This window comes from Ylistrum balloti, unplaced genomic scaffold, assembly GCF_031769215.1.
Source record: "Ylistrum balloti isolate Yb309-2 unplaced genomic scaffold, AGI_CSIRO_Ybal_v1 Utg369566, whole genome shotgun sequence".
In the NCBI taxonomy this organism is placed as follows: domain Eukaryota; kingdom Metazoa; phylum Mollusca; class Bivalvia; order Pectinida; family Pectinidae; genus Ylistrum; species Ylistrum balloti.
In genome coordinates this window covers 765388-788406 of record NW_026781864.1, presented here as the reverse complement: position 1 = coordinate 788406, position 23019 = coordinate 765388, and the positions used below count along the sequence as shown (strand labels likewise).

Here is a 23019-nt window from a genome sequence, read left to right as displayed (position 1 = left end):
TTATGTTGGATGATGGAAGTGGAGCACGTGCCATTGACGTCGTGTTTTGGTAGCTGATCAGTAATGATTGAAGTGGAGCACGTGCCATTGACGTCGTGTTTTGGTAGCTGATCAGTAATAAGACAGTTCTTCGTTATGTTGGATGATGGAAGTAGAGCACGTGCCATTGACGTCATGTTTTGGTAGCTGATCAGTAATGATTGAAGTGGAGCACGTGCCATTGACGTCGTGTTTTGGTAGCTGATCAGTAATAAGGCAGTTCTTCGTTATGTTGGATGATGGAAGTAGAGCACGTGCCATTGACGTCATGTTTTGGTAGCTGATCAGTAATGATTGAAGTGGAGCACGTGCCATTGACGTCGTGTTTTGGTAGCTGATCAGTAATGATTGAAGCAGAGCACGTGCAATTGACGTCGTGTTTTGGTAGCTGATCAGTAATGATTGAAGTGGAGCACGTGCCATTGACGTCGTGTTTTGGTAGCTGATCAGTAATGATTGAAGTGGAGCACGTGCCATTGACGTCGTGTTTTGGTAGCTGATCAGTAATGATTGAAGCAGAGCACGTGCCATTGACGTCGTGTTTTGGTAGCTGATCAGTAATGATTGAAGTGGAGCACGTGTCATTGACGTCGTGTTTTGGTAGCTGATCAGTAATGATTGAAGTGGAGCACGTGCCATTGACGTCGTGTTTTGGTAGCTGATCAGTAATAAGGCAGGTCTTTGTTATTTTACGCTCCCTTATTTCTGATAATCATCTGTTTTATAAGGATTATACATCGGCATCAAGCAAGAAAAGAAACTTACTTTCTTAACTTTCGTCATAAGAATTGATTCTGTACATAAAAGTATCTATATGACACAAGAACTATAAGTCTTTAGTACATAATGTCAAAGTGTATATCTTCTTTGATCCAACAAATTTACAACAAATTGGAAACAGGTACTCAGACGAGACGTGATCAATGACTGAGTCGTGACATTTGTATGCCTATGATGCTAACAATTGGGTACAAGTCTGTACTCGACTGAAAAACGTACATTACACTTCCTTATTCTGAAAGTTTAATACCTTATATCCGGAACCTTCAGGGCTTCATTGGGAATCCTTGTAGTTCCTGGTTTATCGGCTACACGTTGGTTAATGATCCCGCCATTTACGAGACTTAAAACTCGATTGATTTATCTGAGACCTCTTAACTATTGACTATACTGCATTTTATGAGGGTGATAACATCATGATAAGGAGTATTTAACCCCGTCCTGGATAATTTTGTTACTCTCTAAATATAGAAAAATATTGAAACAAAATACGGCCGGAAAAAAGAGCATTATTAGACACATGAGAAAATCAATGCTTATTCTCTAAAGGTACAAGTGCTAAATATAGATGTTATTCTTGTTAACGTTAAACTTCACTAATTATATCTTTACAAGATATATATAATATCTATGTATAATGTATGATTGAATTTCAAACGCGGCAGCGTTGAATTACAGAAACCAGAAAATTTCATATATCGGATCATTTTAGAACATGGTCAAATACATGTGTTAATTCAGCACCGTGCAACTACTTGAATGAATTAAAACGTGGCATGCAGGTTACGGCAAATCTCGGGAGTTAAAAGTCCACCAGCAGTGTGTATCACCAGCAATCTTGAAATTATACAAAAAATAACATCTTTTAAAGTAATGATTGCAATTACTGATTGGACTGAGTTCCAGTGCCATGTTTATTATCTTGAAAAAAAATTCTGCTAGACTTTACATCCATTTTCTTTACATTGAGCGAAAAACATGGAAACAATTTCACTGCTGAATTTGAATCACGTGCGTGATCCGCATCGACCTTTACAAATAAACCGAGAGCGTGTCAGTCTCGCGTGTGTTTATCAAATGGAAATAAACAAAAAAGGTCGCTTAAAACATCAGGTATAGATTAAAAGTACCGTTTAGCTCATCAGGTACAGAATCAGAGTGTCGCTTACAACATCAAAGAGGTCCATTTTAAACATCACAGCATTTGTATCAGGATTGTGATCTGGGAACCTTGGTCCCGTGACTGAGTAAACGTATTGGGAAGATTGTGTTTCCTGAGAGGCTGGGAGTTCATGAAACCTGAGATTTGTGATCCCGTCATAATGACTTTGTGAAATATAAACACTGGTGATACATTAACTCTCACCAACATTTTCATAATTTACATCTTATGAAAAATAAACAATACAGACTTCGAAAAAAATCTTATTGGTTCTAAAATCTGTGTTTTGATTTTAACAGTGACTTACGATGGCTGGCTAGATAGTGCAGTGACCAGTGTGTCAGATATCTTAAGCTGTCAAATGTCAATAACTCGTTTTGGGTAAATAAATACTAAGGACTACTTTTGTTTTGACAATAACCTCACGTGTCCCTGGTCAGTAATAGAATGAACGGCTGACTTTACATCAAAGTACTGGACTTGTTACATTGACTGATTCGTGGTTGGTAACGTTACCCGTTAAACTATTTCACCCGTAAATTTAAAATCATTGCGAACTATTTGTACCGGGTTCATCTCACCTTACTTCTTATATTTGTACATCAAATAGCGATTAAGATCCATATCACAATGTAAATCTCTCTGGTCACCCGTCCTTTTACTTTGGCAATGTCTATATTTATCATCACTGATATAATGATATGAAGGGGCTTCGTTTGAATTTACCAAACAAGGATTTCCATATTTTTAAAGTTGTACTTCAAATGTTAAAAAAAAACCCATTCGTTAAGCTTAGAAGCGGCCCAACTTTATCTCTAAAACTTTGCATATTAATTAAACTCGGCATTACAGCGGCAGATCGTTGTCTGCTGAGTCAGATTTAAAGTGATGTCGCATCGCATTTAATTGGTGGAATTTAATTGAAATTGGAATAGGAGCGCGCGAGGTTTAATAGGGGTATAAAGTCTGAGTGTAAGGGTACTGTAGCTGGGGAACAGGAAATTTGCCAGAGAAGCGGTTAGAGAATAGTGGAAAGAAATAAACACTTATATAACAGAAAGACAGAATAAAATATATGGGATGGGATGATGATAGAGAGCTTAGGATGGAGAAATGGTAGGGAGGTTAGGGCGGGATGATGACGGAAAGAATGAAGAATAAGTGAGATGGAGGGTTTAGGACGGAGTGTTAATGGAGAAGTTTAGGATGGAGTGGTGATGGCGAGGTTGAGGGCGGAGTGGTAATGGAGAAGTTTTGGACGGAGTGGTGATGGCGAGGTTGAGGACAGTGTGGTGATGGAGACGCTAAGGTTGGATTGTTGAGGGAGAAGTTTAGGACGGAGTGGTGATGGCGGGGTTTAGGACCGACTGTTGATAGAGACATTTAGGATGGAGTGTTAATGGAGAAGTTCTGGATGGAGTGGTGATGGCGAGGCTTTGAAATGGCTTGATAATGGAGAGTTCAGGACGTAGTAATGACAGAGATGTTGAGGACGAAATGATAACGAAGAGATTTAAGATGAAGTGATGATGGAGAAGTTAAGGATGGAGAGGTAATGGATAGGTTAAGGACTGAGTGGTGATGGAGAAGTTAAGGACGGATTGTTGAGGGCAAAGTTTCAAACGGAATGATAATATAGAATTTTAGGACGGAGTCATGATAATGAGGTTTAGGGTGGAGTGGTGTTGGAGTGGTTTAGGACGGACAATTAATGGAGATGTTTATGTTGAAGTGTTGATAGAGAAATTTAGAATTGAGCGGTGATGGTGATGTTAAGGATGGAGTGATGATAAAGCGGATTAGGATGAAGTGATGTTGATAAGGTTAAGGACGGAGTGGTGATGGAGAGGTTAAGGACCGAATGCTGATGGAGAGGTTAAGGACGGAATGTTGATGGAGAAGTTTAGGCGGAGTGTTGATTGAGAGGTTAAGGACTGAGTGGTGATGGAGAAGTTAAGGACTGAGTGGTGATGGAGAAGTTAATGACGGAGTGGTGATGGAGAAGTTAAGGATGGAGAAGTTTAGGACGGAGTGTTGATGGAGAGGTTTAGGATGGAGTGTTGATGGAGAAGTTTAGGACGGAGTGTTGATGAAGACGTTAAGGACGGAGTGTTGGTGGAGAAGTTTAGGACTGAGTGATAATAGTGAGGTTTAGGACGGTGTAATGAAGGAGAAGTATAGGATGGAGTGGAGATGGGTTTTGAAATAGCTTGATAATATAATGGAGAGTTAAGGACGTAGTAATGACAGAGATGTTGAGGACGAAATGATGACGAAGAGATTTAGGATGAAGTGATGATGGAGAGGTTAAGGACGGAGTGGTGATGGAGAGGTTAAGGACGGATTAGTGATGGAGAGGTTTAACTACGGAGTGGTGATGGAGAGGTTAAGGACGGAGTGTCGATTAAGAGGTTTAGGACGGAGAGGTGATGGAGAGGTTAAGGATGGAGTGATAATGGAGAGGTATAGGACATAGTGATGAAGGAGAGGTTAAGGACAGAGTGGTTATGGAGAGGTTAAGGACGGATTAGTGATGGAGAGGTTAAGGACGGAGTGTCGATGAAGAGGTTTAGGACAAAGTGATAGTGGAGAGGTTAAGGACGAATTGGTGATGGAGAGGTTAAGGACGGAGTGTCGATGAAGAGGTTTAGGACGGAGTGGTGATGGAGAGGTTAAGGATGGAGTGGTGATGGAGAAGTTAAGGACGGAGTGGTGATGGAGAAGTTAAGGACTGAGTGGTGATGGAGAGGTTAAGGACGGAGTGTCGATGAAGAGGTTTAGGACAAAGTGCTGATGGAGAAGTTAAGGACGGATTGGTGATGGAGAGGTTAAGGACGGAGTGTCGATGAAGAGGTTTAGGACGGATTTGTGATTGAGAGGTTCAGGACGGAATGATAATACAGAGGTTTTGTACGAAGTGGTGATGTAGGGGTTTAGGAAAGATTGAAGATTAAAAGGTTTAGAATGAGTGACGGAGGGACGGTTTGTGAGAGAGCGATAAACAAGTAAAACAAAGTACTGTTCTAGATACACATACCTGGTTTTATACCTTTAATCAAGGTGTATATCATTTCAGATATCAAATTTCTAACGAAACAACAAAGAAAAAACCGACATGTTAACAGAATCCGATCCCACACACAAAATCCTCCTCATGCTTCCTCAAAGTCAGCAGAGCGTTGCATGTTAAGGGAGCATGACACCATTTTAGAAATTCTCAAAATGATTTATGACGTTAACAGAGCGATCATGTGATAGTACAATGATATGACCTTTACATAACCTCCCCTATTCCGCTACAGTTGTTTGTCTACGCTTGATCGGTTATTGCAAAATATAACAGATTTCGCTTGATTGATTCAATACAAAATCCTTTTAAGAATTCAGTCATGGTTGTGTACACTGTTGGATTATGAATGTGAAACATGAAAGTCTCCCGATAAGGGAAATCACTATCAATTATATTTTATACAAATTCTTCCTTTTTTTACATAATTGAAAATTCATGTTTGCTGAGGCCTATATCATTAAACAGTGGTTTGTTTATAAACGTTGGTATTTTGTTAGGGTCTGTAGTGGTAACATTTATTTATGGGGCAGTGTATATATCCCAATATCATACACGGCATGGTCTGGACACTGATGTGGAAGATAAGAATCAATCAAACGTATTTACCAAAGTCGTCAATCATTCCTTATTCATTCATTCAATCATTCAGTCATGCTCCTCTTTGCTCCTTTTATCTCTCTCTTTCACTATCACACCCCCAACCCCTTCCCCATCTTTCTCACCATATTAGTCCGCCAATTATAGTTTTCTAAATCATTGTCAATAATAAAACCCGTCCTTGTTGTCTTTAATGATAACCCTAAAAATGCAAATAAACTAAACTGATAAAATTATTTGGCAGAGCATATTCTCTTGTTTTCTCAATTCTCGGTTGACCCCGCCCCCCCCCCCTACCCCCTCCCCTCAAGTATCACTGAAGAGACGTATAGTGACGAAGCGGCTGTACGATATGAAGAAGAATTATGATCATCTTCTCGTCCAATAAAACACCGTCTATTTGAAGATAAAAGTGTCTGTCAGTGCAGTCTGCCAATGCCTTTTTTATTTCCTTTGTTTTTCTACATTTCTTTCATTTATTTTCTGCTCACATAACAATTACTAAACCATACCATTCGTTATTTTACTAAGATTGTTTGTTTGTTCACCTTCTAATATCACCAAATTAGAACGTCTACAGGAGAGGACAGCTAGAATCATTTCGAAGTGTGATTCGTTTACAACGTGCCATGCTGTTTAAAAGTTTACATTGGTTGTCTTTTAGCAAACTATTTCTGAATGATCAATAATTGTGTTATTTATTAGATACGAAACAACTTCAGAGCTCGAATTCTTTCACGTACATGTCTGATGATCAGAGTAGAATCACTGGGTCATTCATTAAAAAAACCCCACCCAAATTCGAACAAATTATTGCAAAATAAATAAATAAATAATAATAGAATAAAATTAAAATAGAAAAAAATAAAAAAAAAAACTACACAGATGCGTAAGAGAACTGACCAACTGCAGGGAGAAGTAGAGCAGGTGTTCCGCAAGGGTAAGCGTCTTCCGCTTCACCGACTATACCCATCATGTAAAGCTTCGTTAACCCAAATAATTAATATCACGTTCCAAATGAGGCCAAGATAAACAACTAGTCAACCATTTAACATAGTAACGAGCATCAAACACTCCATATCGCAAAATGAAATAGAACATTTCTCAATATATTTTACTTACCTAAATCTCAAACAAACTTTTTTAAAAAGTCGTTTAGATATCATGTTATTTTTACCTTTAATCTTTTACCAAATAATGATAAAAATTGCTCTCTACATTTATCAATTGAAAGATCTGTACAACAATGTTTAATCGGGTCAAATTTTAATGTAAATATTACAAGGATGTAGATATTGTATATGTCATCATATACCTTATATTGAGCATGTGAAAGATGGTTTGATCAATATCTCATTACCAAGAATATATAGAGCTTGTTAATATTCCTTCTTGATAATACTGTATACCATTTATCACATGCCATTCCTACGTTACCATCCCTTTGAACACTCGTCATTGATAGTAATTTCTATTTGCGATTTTACAATTTTTATAACATCAATTTCTGATAAAGTTCTCGTCATGTATGGATACCATCAGAGCAGTGTTGTGTACGTCGAGCTCACAAACGACTCTTAAAATTTATTTTACGTGAAGTATACATTTCATCTAGCGCTTGCAAGTATGAAATATTTACACAGTTCTTCTGTTCTTAAACCAAACGTTAACAAAAGAAAGATATGCAGATTATTACAAAATCTTATGTAGGATAACGTTGGTATGTTGCAGAGAGTTCCTTTGCACTTTTCCATTATGTTTTGCCCAAAATTAGTTTTCAGGTTTTTACACGTTGCTCATATCCTTCTCTACAATATTACTTCGCCACACGTGAAATAATGGTTGGCTGATTGGCGAAAAGGGGCTGGTAATTTAGGCAGCATGAATGTCTGTTTTTTATCACAGCGTGAAACTCGCGTGAGTAACTGTTTGCACGTGCTGTCAGATAGAATGCGCATGCCTCAGTTCAAGAAGCATTGCCTACTGATCTGTTGCCTTTCAATGATATTAATTAATGATGACGTCCATGCCACCGTTTAATAAATTGCTGTGCTAACAAGGTGTTTCTTCAGTTAGCGTGAAGATGAACTAATTACCACAAGTCTGATAGGAAAATCTACTATTAAAGGGAAAACCCTGCTGTGTACCTACATTTCGTTTTATATCAAGAAGTTTGATGTCCTTATTATCAGGAACATGGCATGTTTCCAGGTATATATTTTGTTACAAGTAACTTATTAATTGATAATTCTGTAGGAGTAATAATGTCTTATGTAAATTATAAATTAATTTCCATTCATTAACTACAGTGTTTACATCGATGATGATAAAAGGTCATTAAGATCAACCGTTCGGATGTATTTGGTGTGAGTAAGACAAGCCACGTATATAATGCAGTGAAAGGACAACGGTTTCAGCAAGATATTCGTGTCAGATTGCTAACAAAATGAACGAGGGATTTAAGTGGAATTGCAACACGTATTACGATATATAAAATACCAATGATACACAAGAAAAAAATCCGGAACTCATTATTGCTCTGCTTGTAAGAGGTTTTTTTAAAGAAAGGTAGACAGCAGTGCAATTATATAGTTGTAAAATATGCTGAATCGTATTTCCTTAAAAAATACGTTCAAATGAAAGAAGAAAAATATATGAAAGAAAAAACTGATGGAATTTCTGGTTGACAAAACCCTCCACGAGTTCGACTTTAAGATCACCATGCCTATGGGAATGAACAACTCTCCTATTTTGGCTGACTTTTGTAGTTTTCATACGAGGCGGAATTTACCAAAGAACTTATCAAAACTGGTCACAAAGACCTTATGAAATCCTCCAATTTCACATTCAAATATGTATACAAGAAATATGTTAGTTATGTCTATCGTATAGACATATCTGAATTACACAAAAGGGTTTCAAGAGATGCATGTTGAAAAAATATTAAACGAAATCAACAAGGACAATTTTTTTACCAACCTCTATGATAAGCGTGATGATTTCAAATTCCCCATTGAATTTTCCATCTCTTGATATCAACATGCCTGCACCCTAATCCCTCGGCATAAAAGATGTAATGCCGAGAACAAACCCATGAACAGGAATCAGCAGTGACATATAAATACCAAATGTTGGGGATGCATGTCTGTTGCTCTCCAGAAATGGAAAAAAAATGCAAAAGGGAAATGGAAGCCGTGGGAACAAGAGAGAATTACAAAATATAAAAAGAATTGATAGGTCTGGTATGAAAAATAAGAAAATATTGACCCAAGATGGAGATTCATTTTGCATTATTTGTACCATAATATTTCAGGAGATACAATCGCTTAGCTTTCTTCACACAAATTTGCAGCTTCGTACACAACATCACCAAATGAAGCAAATGATTTAACATATTGCCCCTATTTCTTTCAAGTCTGGCTTCGCATCTGAGATAACATTAACAGTCTGAAGATTCATTCAAAAATCTCTCTGTGATCTACAGTGCTACATAGATCCTTTCCCAGTGATGTAATGTAATTTATTAGATGTGTATATCTCTGTAAGCTGACTTCAAGCTTAATGTACTTATTGCTATCCTCGTCGTTTAAAAAAAGATAAAAAATTGTAGCCCACAGTTTTTTTTTCTATCAAAAAAATTGAATAAATCCGGGTTTAGACGAAGCCATAACCATCATTGCAAAGATAAAGCTTTCAGATGATGAGTGTTAATGATTTATATACTGTGCGATAAACAAGCTGCGATCCAAACATTCGTCTGACGTTATTGATTCGGTCGGACAGTCTAGATTTTTGTTATCAGATGCAATGGCATTTAATCATAAGTCTGCTTTAAGAAAGCTGTGGTGATTTCTTATACAGCTTAACAACTTTTTTTCTTGTGAGTTATGACCATTCACCTAAAGTACTGTTAACTTCGAACATTGCTCAATGCAAAAATATTAAACGAAATATGAAATGAAGTACAAAATTTCTGATTTTATTTATATTAAATAAAACATGTTGAGGTTAACCAATTAGGTATATCAAAGAATTAACTTTGTTTTTTTCCTTTGTCAATATTTATCTTTCCATGCTAAATGAGCTTCAAGATGACTACACATTCAAATTCCACGAGTAGACTCGGTGCCATGGTGTCATAAGCAAATTAGCTAATGAAATGTTCTTTTACAAGTTATCGATCTTTCTCTACAACGACTGATTTTTGTCATACAAATATTAAACATATTTGAGAGATGTTTCCTCTGTGTATCAAACAGGATCATTTAATAGATACACAGCACGCTTGATTGACAGAGCGTAATGGTTATTCCGGGCCACTTCTATGTAATGAACAGATATCCTCCCAATGCGACTAGTGCCTAACACGATCTAGAAATGATTAGAATATGGATATTCACATCTTTCAGATATATTCTGCTATAAAAAAACCGAGTGTTTCGAAACATATTCAATAATTATATCCCGGTATAAATTTGCGATGGAATCAAGTACGATACTTTTCATTTTCAAACGCGTTGTTAAAAAGCTGCGTTATATGTAAATGCGTTGTTGATCTGGAGAAGATTATTTTATGTTGAGTTTTTCACCTTTTTTTATTTAATGCCGAGTGATTCAGCCTAGTTGCTGGTGACATGCGGTTTCTCCAGCAATGTTTGCTTATTATCTTTCCTGTTGATATTTTTTTTACTAATTGCGGGATTTTTCCGATGTATGTTTGTCTCGGAAGGATACACTGTTATCGAGATGTTGAACTTTTTACTCAATAACCGTTAGGATGTACAACTTAATAGTCAATTAAGATTTTGATGGAGATATTGGAAGATTCTGGTAAATGTAATAAACAGTTTAAATACTTTATGTTAATTACTTGAAACACAGCACAAGGCTTTTATCTCATAAATCAACAGCCACGATTCCTGCGACAAATTATCACACGCTTTTAATCCATCAAAACAACACATCTATCACAAATACAGTCATTATATATATTTATACGGAGACCACTGAAAAAGTACAAGAATGAGACAAGGTGTTCCAGAAGACAAATTGTTTTCTGCTTCACTGATGATACCCGGCATGTAAATCTGAGTCAATACAAGTAAGCAATGCCACGTTCCCCATGTGAGAACAAGGTAAACAACAATGGAACTACCAGTAATATCAACGAGCATAATACACTCCATCTTCATTTCGCACCAACTGATAAAACATACCCCAATGAGATTATTATGACGACATAACATTGATGTTGAAACGAGAATGGATGTTTCTCCATAACATTGATGTTGAAACGAGAATGGATGTTTCTCCATAACATTGATGTTGAAACGAGAATGGATGTTTCTCCATAACATTGACGTTGAAACGAGAATGGATGTTTCTCCATAACATTGACGTTGAAACGAGAATGGATGTTTCTCCATAACATTGATATTGAAACGAGAATGGATGTTTCTCCATAACATTGATATTGAAACGGATGTTTCGGAAGATTGTTTGCTTGACTGATTTCTTTCTTTCTCTCTTTATTTATTTTTGTTTATTTGTTTATATCTGACATCATACAGAAAACGTGTATGACATCATTTCTTTTGTGTTCACATTATATACCTCTGTATGTATGACTAATATCTGACATTATTTGATTTCAGGGTTGAACATAGTGTTCCGGAAGATGGCTGCTGTAGCCAAACCTGTTATAGAATTCACCGTTGAAGATAACGTTGTAAATCTCATATCAAAAGTCAGCTTCTTCAACCAAGTAATGACCTTTAAACTTAACGAAGAGTACACACAGAGCTTTGAGGGGTTAGATATGAATGTAAGTTGATATATTCCTGACAATTATCATTAACCTGTTACTCTTTTTGAGAACGTGACAATAGTTGAATTGCCATGGCTTCAGATGTTGAGTGTCGTCATTGAAGCAGAAGACGCTTAACATTTTGGAACCAGAGAGTACACATGATCATATTCTCACGTTTTTTCAAAAATCTCTTTCGGATATTACTACCAGATGTTGAGGCGAAATCACATTTTAAAAAAATGATACGGTTCTACAGCTACCTTTATTTCAACCTAATGTTCGTTTCAATGGACCACTGTTTCGTCATTGATTTCATTCTTTTCTAAATCAATGACAGTATCATTGTTTGACATGTTGCTAAGAGTGTACAAGTTTATTTTAAAATGCAATTCTATTTTAGTAATTGATACTGTAAGGCTATATGATTAAGTAAACTCCATCACCGAGATATTTCATCCTCCTAGGACTCGTCAGTGATGCTGGGAACCTAACTGTGTGCGTCTGAAGAAAATTAAAATTGATCGGAAGACTTATTTGTCCTATTTTAATGTACAAAGCCGTAAGATCGGAATTCTGTTTGTTCTAAATATAGAGCTATGCCAGAGTAAAATACTCTTTCTAATTCCAGTGTTATTCAAGGTGGGAAGACAAAAAACTGATAACGGACGCCAAACCCGTGGTAGAAGGGAAAGGGAAACCTCAGCGATTCCAGAGGGAGAGGATTAATGATGAACTAGTACAGGTTGTTCTATATAAAAAAAAATCCATGGTGTAAAACAGAAATAGATGTTCTATTGTTTTGAAATACTCTGATCTATAAATTAAAGGTTTGAGGTAAAACGTAGTTGATAACGTGTACATCTAGGAAGTGTCTATTCTACGTTAAATTTTTTGTATAGCATAAGTATCCCTAAATCTGCATTAAATTTTATACTCTTCCGAAATCTCTTGGAGCATATTGTTGTAAAGTACTTAAATTAGTTGTGCAAATCTTAAAAATTATCACCGAAGTTTTACCGAATTTTGGTCGGAGGAAACACCGGGTCTCTTAACCACTAGTTAATTTTTTTTACTAGTTGTAAATCATTCTGAAATATTCGCAGATCGGCAGAGATATTAACGTTTTCACCAACTTAACATTATGATATTTTCGATATTTTCTGTGTTTTAAATTTTGATTTTCATCAACGTCTGCACGTTGCGGCAGGCAATGCTTTTTAGCAGCGAATGAAATGAAATAATTTTTCCTTTGTTTATTTTCAGACAATGACTGTCGGTGATGTGGTTTGCACGAGAGTATTTACAAGGGTTAACTGAGAGAGACGAATTACTTTGACCACAGAATCAGCCGAGTTACGTCCGATAATGCTGATATACGAGTTATCTCCCTTTAACAGCCACCTACCGATAAGAACTTCAGGATTTCAACAAAAAACATAGTTCTTCGTTACAATTTGTTCCATATGTACGTTGTTTTTTTTAAACAAAATGAAAATCCAAAAATTCATATTTATATCGTAAAACATATAATATTGATGGATATTTATACAAAAACATTAAGGTTGAAGTGGCACAATAAGGTTTTCGCTTACGATAATAGAGACCAACTGTTTGCAATATTTTTGCTATTTTTTTTTTTTTAGATTTTTTTTAGATTTTTTGTACGTAAAACTATAACGAAATAATGACGATAAGACAAAGGTTAGTGTTGTCTGACTCGTTTACAATACCTTAACATGCATATGTCTGCATTACAAAGTGTAATTCTACACGTAATAGACTTTGTGACTTACCAACACTCACCAATTTTTTTCAGGGAGTAGTCTGGCCTTTTATTTCTCCTAACCCCAATTTTGGTGTCCTTAGATTCTGTATATGACATAAGATATTGTATTTATAAAACTGAATAAGTTTTTTTCATTTTTATTTTTTTGTGGGAAGAGCGTTTATGAAGGTTTCACAAGGACACAACAGGAACAAACGTTAATTTCAGTTTATCTATAATTTATGGCTATGCTTTCTTTTCAATTGTTCAGAAATTCGATCGTGATAAGTAACAGACTTTTAAATACATGGTATAGCTTACATTGTGTAATGTTGGGATGGTAAGATTTATCCTCCAAAAACCCAGATATAGAGTTCCAATGTCTGATATTTGGTTATTAAAAGTGTCCAGATATAAAGAATTCCAATGTATGATATTTGGTATATACCTTTAAGATATTCGTTATTAAAAGTGTCCAGATATAAAGAATTCCAATGTCAGACAATAAGTATGTACTTGTAATTTTCCGATATTCGATTTTAAAAGTGTCTGGATATGTATGGTTTCAGCTTTTTATGTCATAGATTCAGTTCAATAAATAGTTCTTACGTGAAAATAAACCGAATATAACAGATAACTATGTCAAACGTTCCTGACTCGGCCATGTTAAAACGGTAAACGTGAGGAGTTAATTAATCCGATGTAACACGTATTCCGATCTCTGATCCGGATATATACGATTCATAATTCAGATCCATTAGTGTCCCTATTGGTACATTTCCTAGGTCTAGTGTTAAAGTGTCCACATTCGCATAGTTCCTAGGTATGCTGTAGTGATATCCAGACTTGCACAAATCGTGGGCCTGATGTTAAGCAGTTCAGATAACTATGGTTCCTGATATAAACGTGAAAGTGTCCAGATTCAATGGACCCTGGGTTTGATGTAATACTGTCCAGATTCATGTAGATCCTTATCCGGTTCCTAGGGCTGGTGTAAAAGTGTTTATATTAAGATAGTTCCGATGCCTGCTAAATCCATCCATACACAGTTCGGAAGTCAGACTTGGAAATGTCAGGATATGTACCATTCATGTTACTTGACTTTATAATAACCAGACATGTTCAGTTCATATTATTTCATGTAAAAGGGTCGAAATACACGTGAACATGTTTTAAAGAATCTAATGTTTATTGTTTTTTTCCGTACGTGGATATACCGGTATTTGGACATCTACAGAATTAGTCATTTCAATTTTAACAGCGCGATAAAATGATGACATGAAATAAAAACATTAAAATAAATATCCGAAACGCAAATCTTTCACACTTAAACGATCAATAATATGTGTCAGAAATATCCGAAACGCAAACATGACAACGATCAATGATATGAATAATTTGTGTCTGACGTAATATTTACTCAATATCAAATCAAACAAGTCGCAATTTGTTTTACTTGACAAGTTAACATAACAAATAAAAACTTAGTAATGCTTGTATGTTATACATAAGTATTACAATATGATGATATTGCTGTTTGCGATACTGACATCGGGTACATGAAAAACATCTGTACACAAATATATGTATGTATTGCTTCGTTTGTAACGCTAGCCTTGGCCTGTTGTGTCTTACTTGTACTGTATCATTACCATAATTTTCTAAAGATCTTTACAAATTTATATTTAAACCTATTATCATAAATTCATTCTTATGACAATATTTGGTACAGTTAACTGTACATGGTATAAGTTCATCTGGCTTAAAAGCTTTTTATCTGTTCTTGGTATTCTATGTAGTGTGTATCTGTCTAGTTACATGTGTCCTGATTACAGTCATGGTCAATTTAATGCGACTACATGTCAAAGATAAATATTATACCATAATTATCTTTAGTCCAAGCACAGTGAACGCTTCATATCTGTTATCCTAAACATGACAAATGCTTCTTACGTCGCGTCATGAATAATAGCGTACCTGACACTTGGATTGACCTAGATTTACACGGCGGATGAAGCAAAAATATTCTCACCATTCTGGAACACCTGGTCTTAATCTCCTTGTACTTGTTCAGGAGTCTCCGTGTAAATCTTTTGTTTATATTTCACCCTATTTGCATTGTAATTTTAATTAAAATTCTTCTGTCGACAGGTCGGTTATTTTCCTATTTGTGTTATTAGACAGGTTACTAAATATTGAAAGGGGGGAACTTACATGCTTCTTATGCTAATTGCGTTGTTATTGTGTGAACTGTACCAAGCTTATAAAAAGTATTGCAGAATAGATTTCAAACTTTTTTTTTAAACTTTTATCATTAAAAATCTTAATTCTAGATACTACAGGAGATATATAGTTCTCTTTCATAAGACGGTTGTTTTGTCAATAAACATCAGGCCCTTATACAATTTATCTAAATTTTAAAAAAAAAATCATATCATTAAAAATCACACAAATTATTAATCTCAGGTAAGATTACCCTTGGAAGATCTAATATCTACAATGTATTAAAAATGTACTTCACGTCAGTATTACACAGGTTATATAAACTGTTGTTGACAGAAATCTTTGGTCAGGATTGTCTTCCGGTTTTTTAATTCAAGGGCAGATAACCCCCTCTAAAATGAATTCAATAGTACTTTTTTTGAAACATAAATTTGTTACTAGACAAACACATATATGTCAGCGTCAAGAATGACTCGGAGGATGGAATTAAATTCCTGTTTGGACTCACTTTTGTTTGTATCTATTCGATCAGCCCAAATATTTGTTACAATCAATTATTTTGGTTAATTTATATCATCCCATCATATCTCTGACATGAAGGATATACATAGTCGTCTCCTCTAACTTGGTGTTACAAGCGACAGACCTTAATACTGTTGGTGTGGTAAGATGCTTTGTGTTAATAAATAAGTGATGTAGAAGTTATCATTGTGTTTTCTTATGTTGATATGTTTGAAACTTTTTGATTGGAATTAGGGTATTTAATATTGCCACACTTGTTATATACATGTATACGGACCGAATAGATGAATAGAATCTGTTACTTGTAACTGAGCGAAATCCTGTAACATAACCCCAAACGAGGCGTTAGACGAGATTAGGATGTTACGGGATCTTAGCCCGAGACAGTGACAGGTAATAATTTCTTTTCTCGCACCTATTTCTCTGAAAATTACTCAATATTTCATCATAGTTTAGCGTGTCCCGTGGGAGCCTCAAACTATCCACACAGCCTCTTTACTCGTCAACAACGTTTGGATAGTGCCGCGTTAACAATGTAGGACGCACTTACAAATGAGGGGTCACATTTTCTATTTCATTTTAAATATGATTAATTAAATAGATTGTCGTTGAAATTTTAACAACGACAAGACCTATGTTTTTGTTGCACGGGTGTAGGTGCCACCTACGCATACACGCGGATGAATACACCGATCCGTAAAAAATCCGCGAAAACGCTTGTAAGGGAACTAGACAGACCGAGCGACACATTACTAGTGACACATGAAGTCTGCAACTCGATCATCTGACAAAACGGTTGGTATATATTTCCATGCAAGTCTACGACATCTTCAGATCTGATATAGATCTTTTAGATAACACAGTATCATGTTCGATGTTTGACGAAAAGACGGCGTTTCTGAAACAGCCCTTCTGTATCTGTAATTTAAGTCATAAACCCCCAGCTGGGCTATGATATGACTTTGATCGGTCATATTTTGCAGGCAGGGTTTTTGGCTATCAAACCAATTGTTTTATATAAAAGTTTAAAACAGTAGACATATAAAGTATTCGAGTATATGATCGTTTCGTCAAACGAAAGACATCTTTACTCTATCATTATATATATAAAGAAGCTAACATCACGATGAAAACAATATGTTCGGTATCTATGAATCCAAAGAACATCATTCAAATACAAGGTATATCATAATTGTTCAATTCAAAGAGGAGTTTGGCTCGTTCGGCGGTAACTGGAATAAAATGGTTTGTCGGTTAGGGAGCTTTGTGCTACTATGGTAACCGGTGATAAAAAATATTTCCGACACCATTTTGTAATTTTTTTTTTATGTTTTACTCTACTCACATACCATTAACATAATTTGTCACGGATCAGTACATCTGATGTAATGTGTGCATTGATACGTGTTTTTGTTCTAATGTAAAAAAAATCATCTGACTAAAAAACCTATATGCAAGGGGCCAAATAGGCCTAAATATTACTCAACTACTCCACAACTTACACAGAAGACATTGCTGTTGATTCATTAAGGCATTTTCAGCAAACTTGAAATATATTTTTGATATACACAAATGTCATTACTCCGGACCTATTGTTTATTGAAAAAGATCTCAACTCATTTGACCAAAAATACCTTGAATATAGGTCAAGGTCAATTATTTAAATAGATCTGGTAACGCCTCATCCACTTATGTTAAAGAACCAATATCAACAGCCTGGACCATTTCATTATTGAGAAGAAATCGCTACAAGATTTGAACACTTAAAAGCGGGTCATAATCGTCCATTTTTACAAACTTGGTAGTCCTTGATACCAGCATGTTACAGACCCAATATCAGCACCCTGGGTCTTTTTGTTATTGAGAAAATGCCGTTTAAATATTTCAACACATTTGACGTCTATGATCTTCAAGGTCAGTAATATGAACACACCAGGTAGCACTTCATCCCAGGATGCTACAGGGCCAATATCAGCAGCCTGTGTCTTTTGTTTATTCAGAAGAAGCCATCTAAACATTTATACATATTTGTCACCTGCACCTTGAAAAGTGGGCCAAGGTAATTAATGTTAATCTACTTGGTAGCCCTTCATCCCAGCAGGCTACAGACCCAATATCGGCACTCTGTGTCTTTCGGTTATTGAGAAGAAGCCGTTTGAATGGAAAGTTTACGCACGGCGGATTGCGGTCGGAGCAAGGCGTACGATGACGGACGAAACACAATGGATATAGGTCATATGACCTAAAATATGGCTGAATTTAATGAATGGAATATTGCACAAGTCTTGGCATTTGTATTGGCTTGATCATACAGCTGTTCCATCTATCTGGTTTCTACGATGATTGAAATTGTGAGAAAAAAAAGTGTCATTGCTTTTTCTTAAATTCTATTTTTTCTATAATTTAAATATATGAATATTTTCCCCTTTTTAAAAAAAAATCACAGCTATCTACATATCCCATGATTTACGATAGCGCACTTTCATTTTATATATGACTTCTGATGGTCAGAAAGTGTTTTCGTAAAGAGTGATAATTTAGCAACCTAAGCTGCAGCATTGAAACTTTCACTGACAATAGCCTTTCCTAAATACAGCGATGTGGCCGTAGAAGATGTGAAACTCACACACATTTGAATGGTATTTAACATGGGCGAAAGGTTTTTAACAAAGAGCTTATATGAGACTGTCACTCATGCTACGAAGGTTGATAGTCAAGGGTAGATAGTCAAGGGTTGTGATGAGAAATAAAGAATGCTGTATCAAATGAGAATCCTGGAACTGTTGAAAATGATAACGTTGTGGGGGGGGGGGGGGGGTGTATTGGACAGAACAGAAAGAAATCTGTGCAAATGTCTGTTATCGCTGCACAAATTGACATGAGCAAGGAGGAACCTATAGTGCCAATCGGATATGTTAAAGGCGTGGGCTGTCAGGTCATTTTAAATAGGAATGTCCAAGCACATTAAGACAGAGTGTTCATCATTCTCGGGGCAGTTTTAGGGGTAAGCAATAAATCGGTTACCGAGGTGGGACAACTGGACGAAACGGCTTGGGTAACTATAGCAGGGAATGCCCAAATCCTTTGAACAATGATGTTGCTGATACTGTGGAGGATGGGATATCGGCAGTGTTATTCAGTAACTTCTATGCTATGATTTATAAAGGCCAAGGTGCAGTTTCGGGGAAAGCAGAGATATTTCATCCTGTCTATATTACCAGGGATATGATGCAACCTGCAATTATGGTTTTTTACATCTACCTGCTACGATTAATATGCCAGAAAAGGCAATTGCGAAGCAAGTGCGTGGTTCCTTTTACTGCCAAGGTGGAAAGTTTCCCCTAGATTATGTAGCGCACTAATTCTTTCTGACTGGAGATATTTTGGGGTGTAGTTGAACCAAGGAAAAAAGAAGATAATGGTGTTGATTTTATGCTTGCGAGAACTGTTACTTCAGCCATGGAATGTATAGCTTTTGTTCACATGATAAACGTTGATAAGCCAGTCATGTTAAAAAGTAATAGCCCTATTGGGCCATTTTAAACAACTTTGAATTCTGCATCGCATTGTTTCACTGAAACATTCCGGGTGTACTATAGCTTACAGATGATAATACATAGATACAAGTATATCAATAATCAGAGGATGAAGTTGCTAGTGTGTAATTGAACTAGACAATATAAGATGCAACACAAAGAAATGTGTTATTTAACAAACTTCATTATAAATGGGAGCGAGGGGATTTGTATCGTCTATGATGCCGTATTTTCCTCGATAATATAAACATTTTCCAATAACTATAACTAAACATTTGCAACCAGAGAAATTAACCTATCATATTTGATGAATTTAAAATAAGCAATGTCCTTCATCTGTTAAATCCTGTTTACGGTTTATATAACTTTTTGTCCCAATGTAAACTATTTTTGTCCTTGACAATCTTACGTCCTCTTTTTGAAATTTGCCATGTGTTGTTAACTGCGTTGAGAAGGCTTTCCCAAACGATATGAGTGAAAACCTGGACATTAGAAACGGGCCGTGAATATTGATATAGTATCAGAATATAAGTGAGATGTGAAAAACAAAAAAAGACAAAAATCACATAAAGGACAATGAAATTATATCAAGGCAATCTTCTTTCTTGTATACTGTTAGGTGGACTGTGCAATATGTTAACACAAACACTGCGTCATTTAACAAACAAAACTACTTCCTGACAACAGTCTGTGTTGTAGTAACACAAAGTCTATGGGAGACGACTGTCAAAATGGGATACCTTTCAAGCGCGCTGGTTTTACTAGTTCTGATCCTGCAATTTCGCGGTGAGTTAATTTTTTTCTAAGGTTGTTTCCAGAATGGTAATATTTGTGTCCACTTTGTGGTCAAGTCATGTGCCAATGATATCTTAATATATAATATATTATACTGCTTGCTAAAAATTGTTAACCATTTTTTGACATGGTATAGAACGTATGGTCACACAACGCACTAATCAACCCAATCTTGATTTCCTTGTTCGTCGCCTTGGTTTCAACGCTTTGGCCCTTAACATCATCTCTAGAAGACTAAAAAAGCAAAATATAATGACGGTTTTTACAACTCGAACAGGCTAAATTTCAACACTGTTACTAAGTGATATTGGACAGTCATAAATAAGTTAGGCGAAAGATAAAAAGAAAGAGACAAAACCAATCCGTTCTGAAAGGAGAATGCTTGGTATATTTGTACTACTAGAGAGCGCGGTTAAAGTAGTGCATATTATCTCCATATCTTGTGTGCATACAGATCACAGAAAAAAAATCACTTCAATAATTCTAGTCCTGAAACGTGTTTACTATGTTTTTAATCAGTTACCACAATTTGAATGCATAAAAACTACATGTAAAATGTATAAAGGCTTGTTTGCGCTCCAGTATGACGTTACCACTAATGTGTTCATATAGACAATATAATGTTTTCATGGTTGTGTGGCAGTGTATATAGTAGTTAGGAAGTGTCATTCTGGGTCAGCTCCCTCTTGCTGTAGGGCCTTGTCAGCTGGAAGACACCCTACGGATACCTAGCTGGCCTTTTCTTGACATATCAGTAGGTAGTTGTTTTTGTTTTATAGTCTGTTTTGTATCTTGTCAAGTAGTATTATTTGTAAAATGATATATATGTTATCAAAATGTACATAATGAGTAGTTTCTGACACTGTTTTTATATTTAAAAACTCACCTGTAGGCTGAAAGATATACACAATTATTTGTAATGTAAAACAGTCTAAACTTCAATTAGATAAAGTTACAAATAAATATGTGTCTTAAGTACAGATTTAATGACTTTATGACTAAACTAGGGCATGCATTCTGTTATAATCATTTCATAGGTTACTTGTAGCTGTAACAGTGTACCATATAATAATGTTTAAAGTTCAGTAAGAAACACATCTTGCTATTAGTTGATGATGCTACATGCATACAGGGTAGAGCAGTGTAAGTGTCTTCAGCCAAGTACAGATAGAATGTATATATATGTGTTGTGATGTACCAAAGGGGGAGTTCAGCTATAGGTAACCCCTAAGAGTGATGCTGATGAATTGAATAAATCTATATCAAAGAGAAGCTTGACTGGTTTGATCACTCTAACAGTTGCCATAGTGATTCATTTAGAAATATTCTATTTTTTTGGGTGACATAAAGCTAGACGCATTTGATGTTCGTTAGTTTGTCTGTTGTTTCTATTGTTGTATACTTTGTTCTCATTTGAGAGCGTTACATTAATTTCTGGAATTGACCAAACTTTCAACGGTGGATGTAGTCAATGAAGCAGAAGACGCTTATTCTTCCGGGTCTTATTTATGCTCCTTATATTTTTTTAAGAGTCTTTGTGTAAATCGTTCTTTTGTCTATATTTTGCCCTAGTTTTATGGAATTTGAGTATGACTTGTGATTATGTTGCCATGGTATTTTTTGGTGTTTTTGCTAATATATACCTAATGCCTCTTCTGTGTGTTGGTTAAGAGATATCACCGTTGTATTCGTATGTATATATCTTAGTATGAATGACACAAAAGTTGTTAAACTTTCAATACAAATAAAATAATTTGATAAAGTAGAGTCAAATTTTGAAGTAAACTGCAAGCTTACAGAGATCTCATTCTGCTTGTATTCCTGACATTCTGTGCACATGCCTCCTTGCTTCTGCCCCTCGGTGCTCAATTGCTGGTTTCTTTCATCATGGTTGTCAACTCTCCTCGGATGTTTCAAACTACACCACGACATCCTCCAGTTGTTGGGTCAGTAGTGGTGGCCAGCATATATCATTCCGACGCTACCATATTCAGCGTGGTGTTCTTTCTGCTACTTCACCCAGTTTCCGCAATGCTGTCGAATTTACCTTTCCCAACATTCCTCGTTGTTGCAAAAGCTTGCTCACTGACTGCGTTTGGAAAACCTCTGCAGCCGACCTCGACTGGAAACAGCACTACACTCCATCCCTTTCCCTTGCAGTCTGCTGCTAGGTCTGCTTACTTTCTATCGTGCGCCTCCTCAAACTTCTGTCATCGTACTTCATTCTGAACTATACCTCGTCTCTCTGCTTTCTTCCATTGTTGAATGTGCACTTTGCCCAACCCTTTTCTTCCGGTACAGGTGTCTCCAACCACATCCCGTAATTTCAGCATGTGTTCAGCTTGGTCTACTTATGCTGATCATTTTCTTCCTGGTCTTGTCTGAATGCCTGCTCCACAGACTCTAGAATCATCTAACGAATATCTCAACGCAATGACGAGCCGGTACTTGGCCACTTTGAATTCCTCAACGACCGATGAAAATTGTAGTTGTAGTTGGGATAACTTCCTCTACAATCCTAGTGAAGAAAATCCTGGTGGGACTCGTAGCCATCACCGCAAATAGCAGCTCATTGATTTCTCCAATACCCCGACACTTGTTACTGGAACTTCGTAGATCAGCAGCTTCCACATCAGTCTAGGCAGGACTCCATGTTGGTAAATCCAGGTCTTTTACTTTCCTGCTGGACAGCTTCCATTCACTTTCCCATCCATGATTTGG

The 23019-nt window shown here is 36.1% G+C and overlaps 1 protein-coding gene across 1 annotated transcript in view; it reads left to right on the top strand.

Annotated features, from left to right (window-relative positions):
• The window catches only part of LOC132554164 (cellular retinoic acid-binding protein 2-like), a 36487-nt gene extending 20337 nt beyond the window's left edge, over positions 1-16150 (top strand). The window contains exons 2-4 of the mRNA XM_060218501.1: positions 11303-11472; positions 12086-12199; positions 12721-16150. Of these exons, the coding sequence (XP_060074484.1) occupies positions 11303-11472; positions 12086-12199; positions 12721-12774 (338 nt within the window). The 3' untranslated portion in view covers positions 12775-16150. The remainder of the gene's footprint in view (positions 1-11302; positions 11473-12085; positions 12200-12720) is intronic.
• The last annotated feature ends 6869 nt before the right edge of the window (positions 16151-23019 follow it).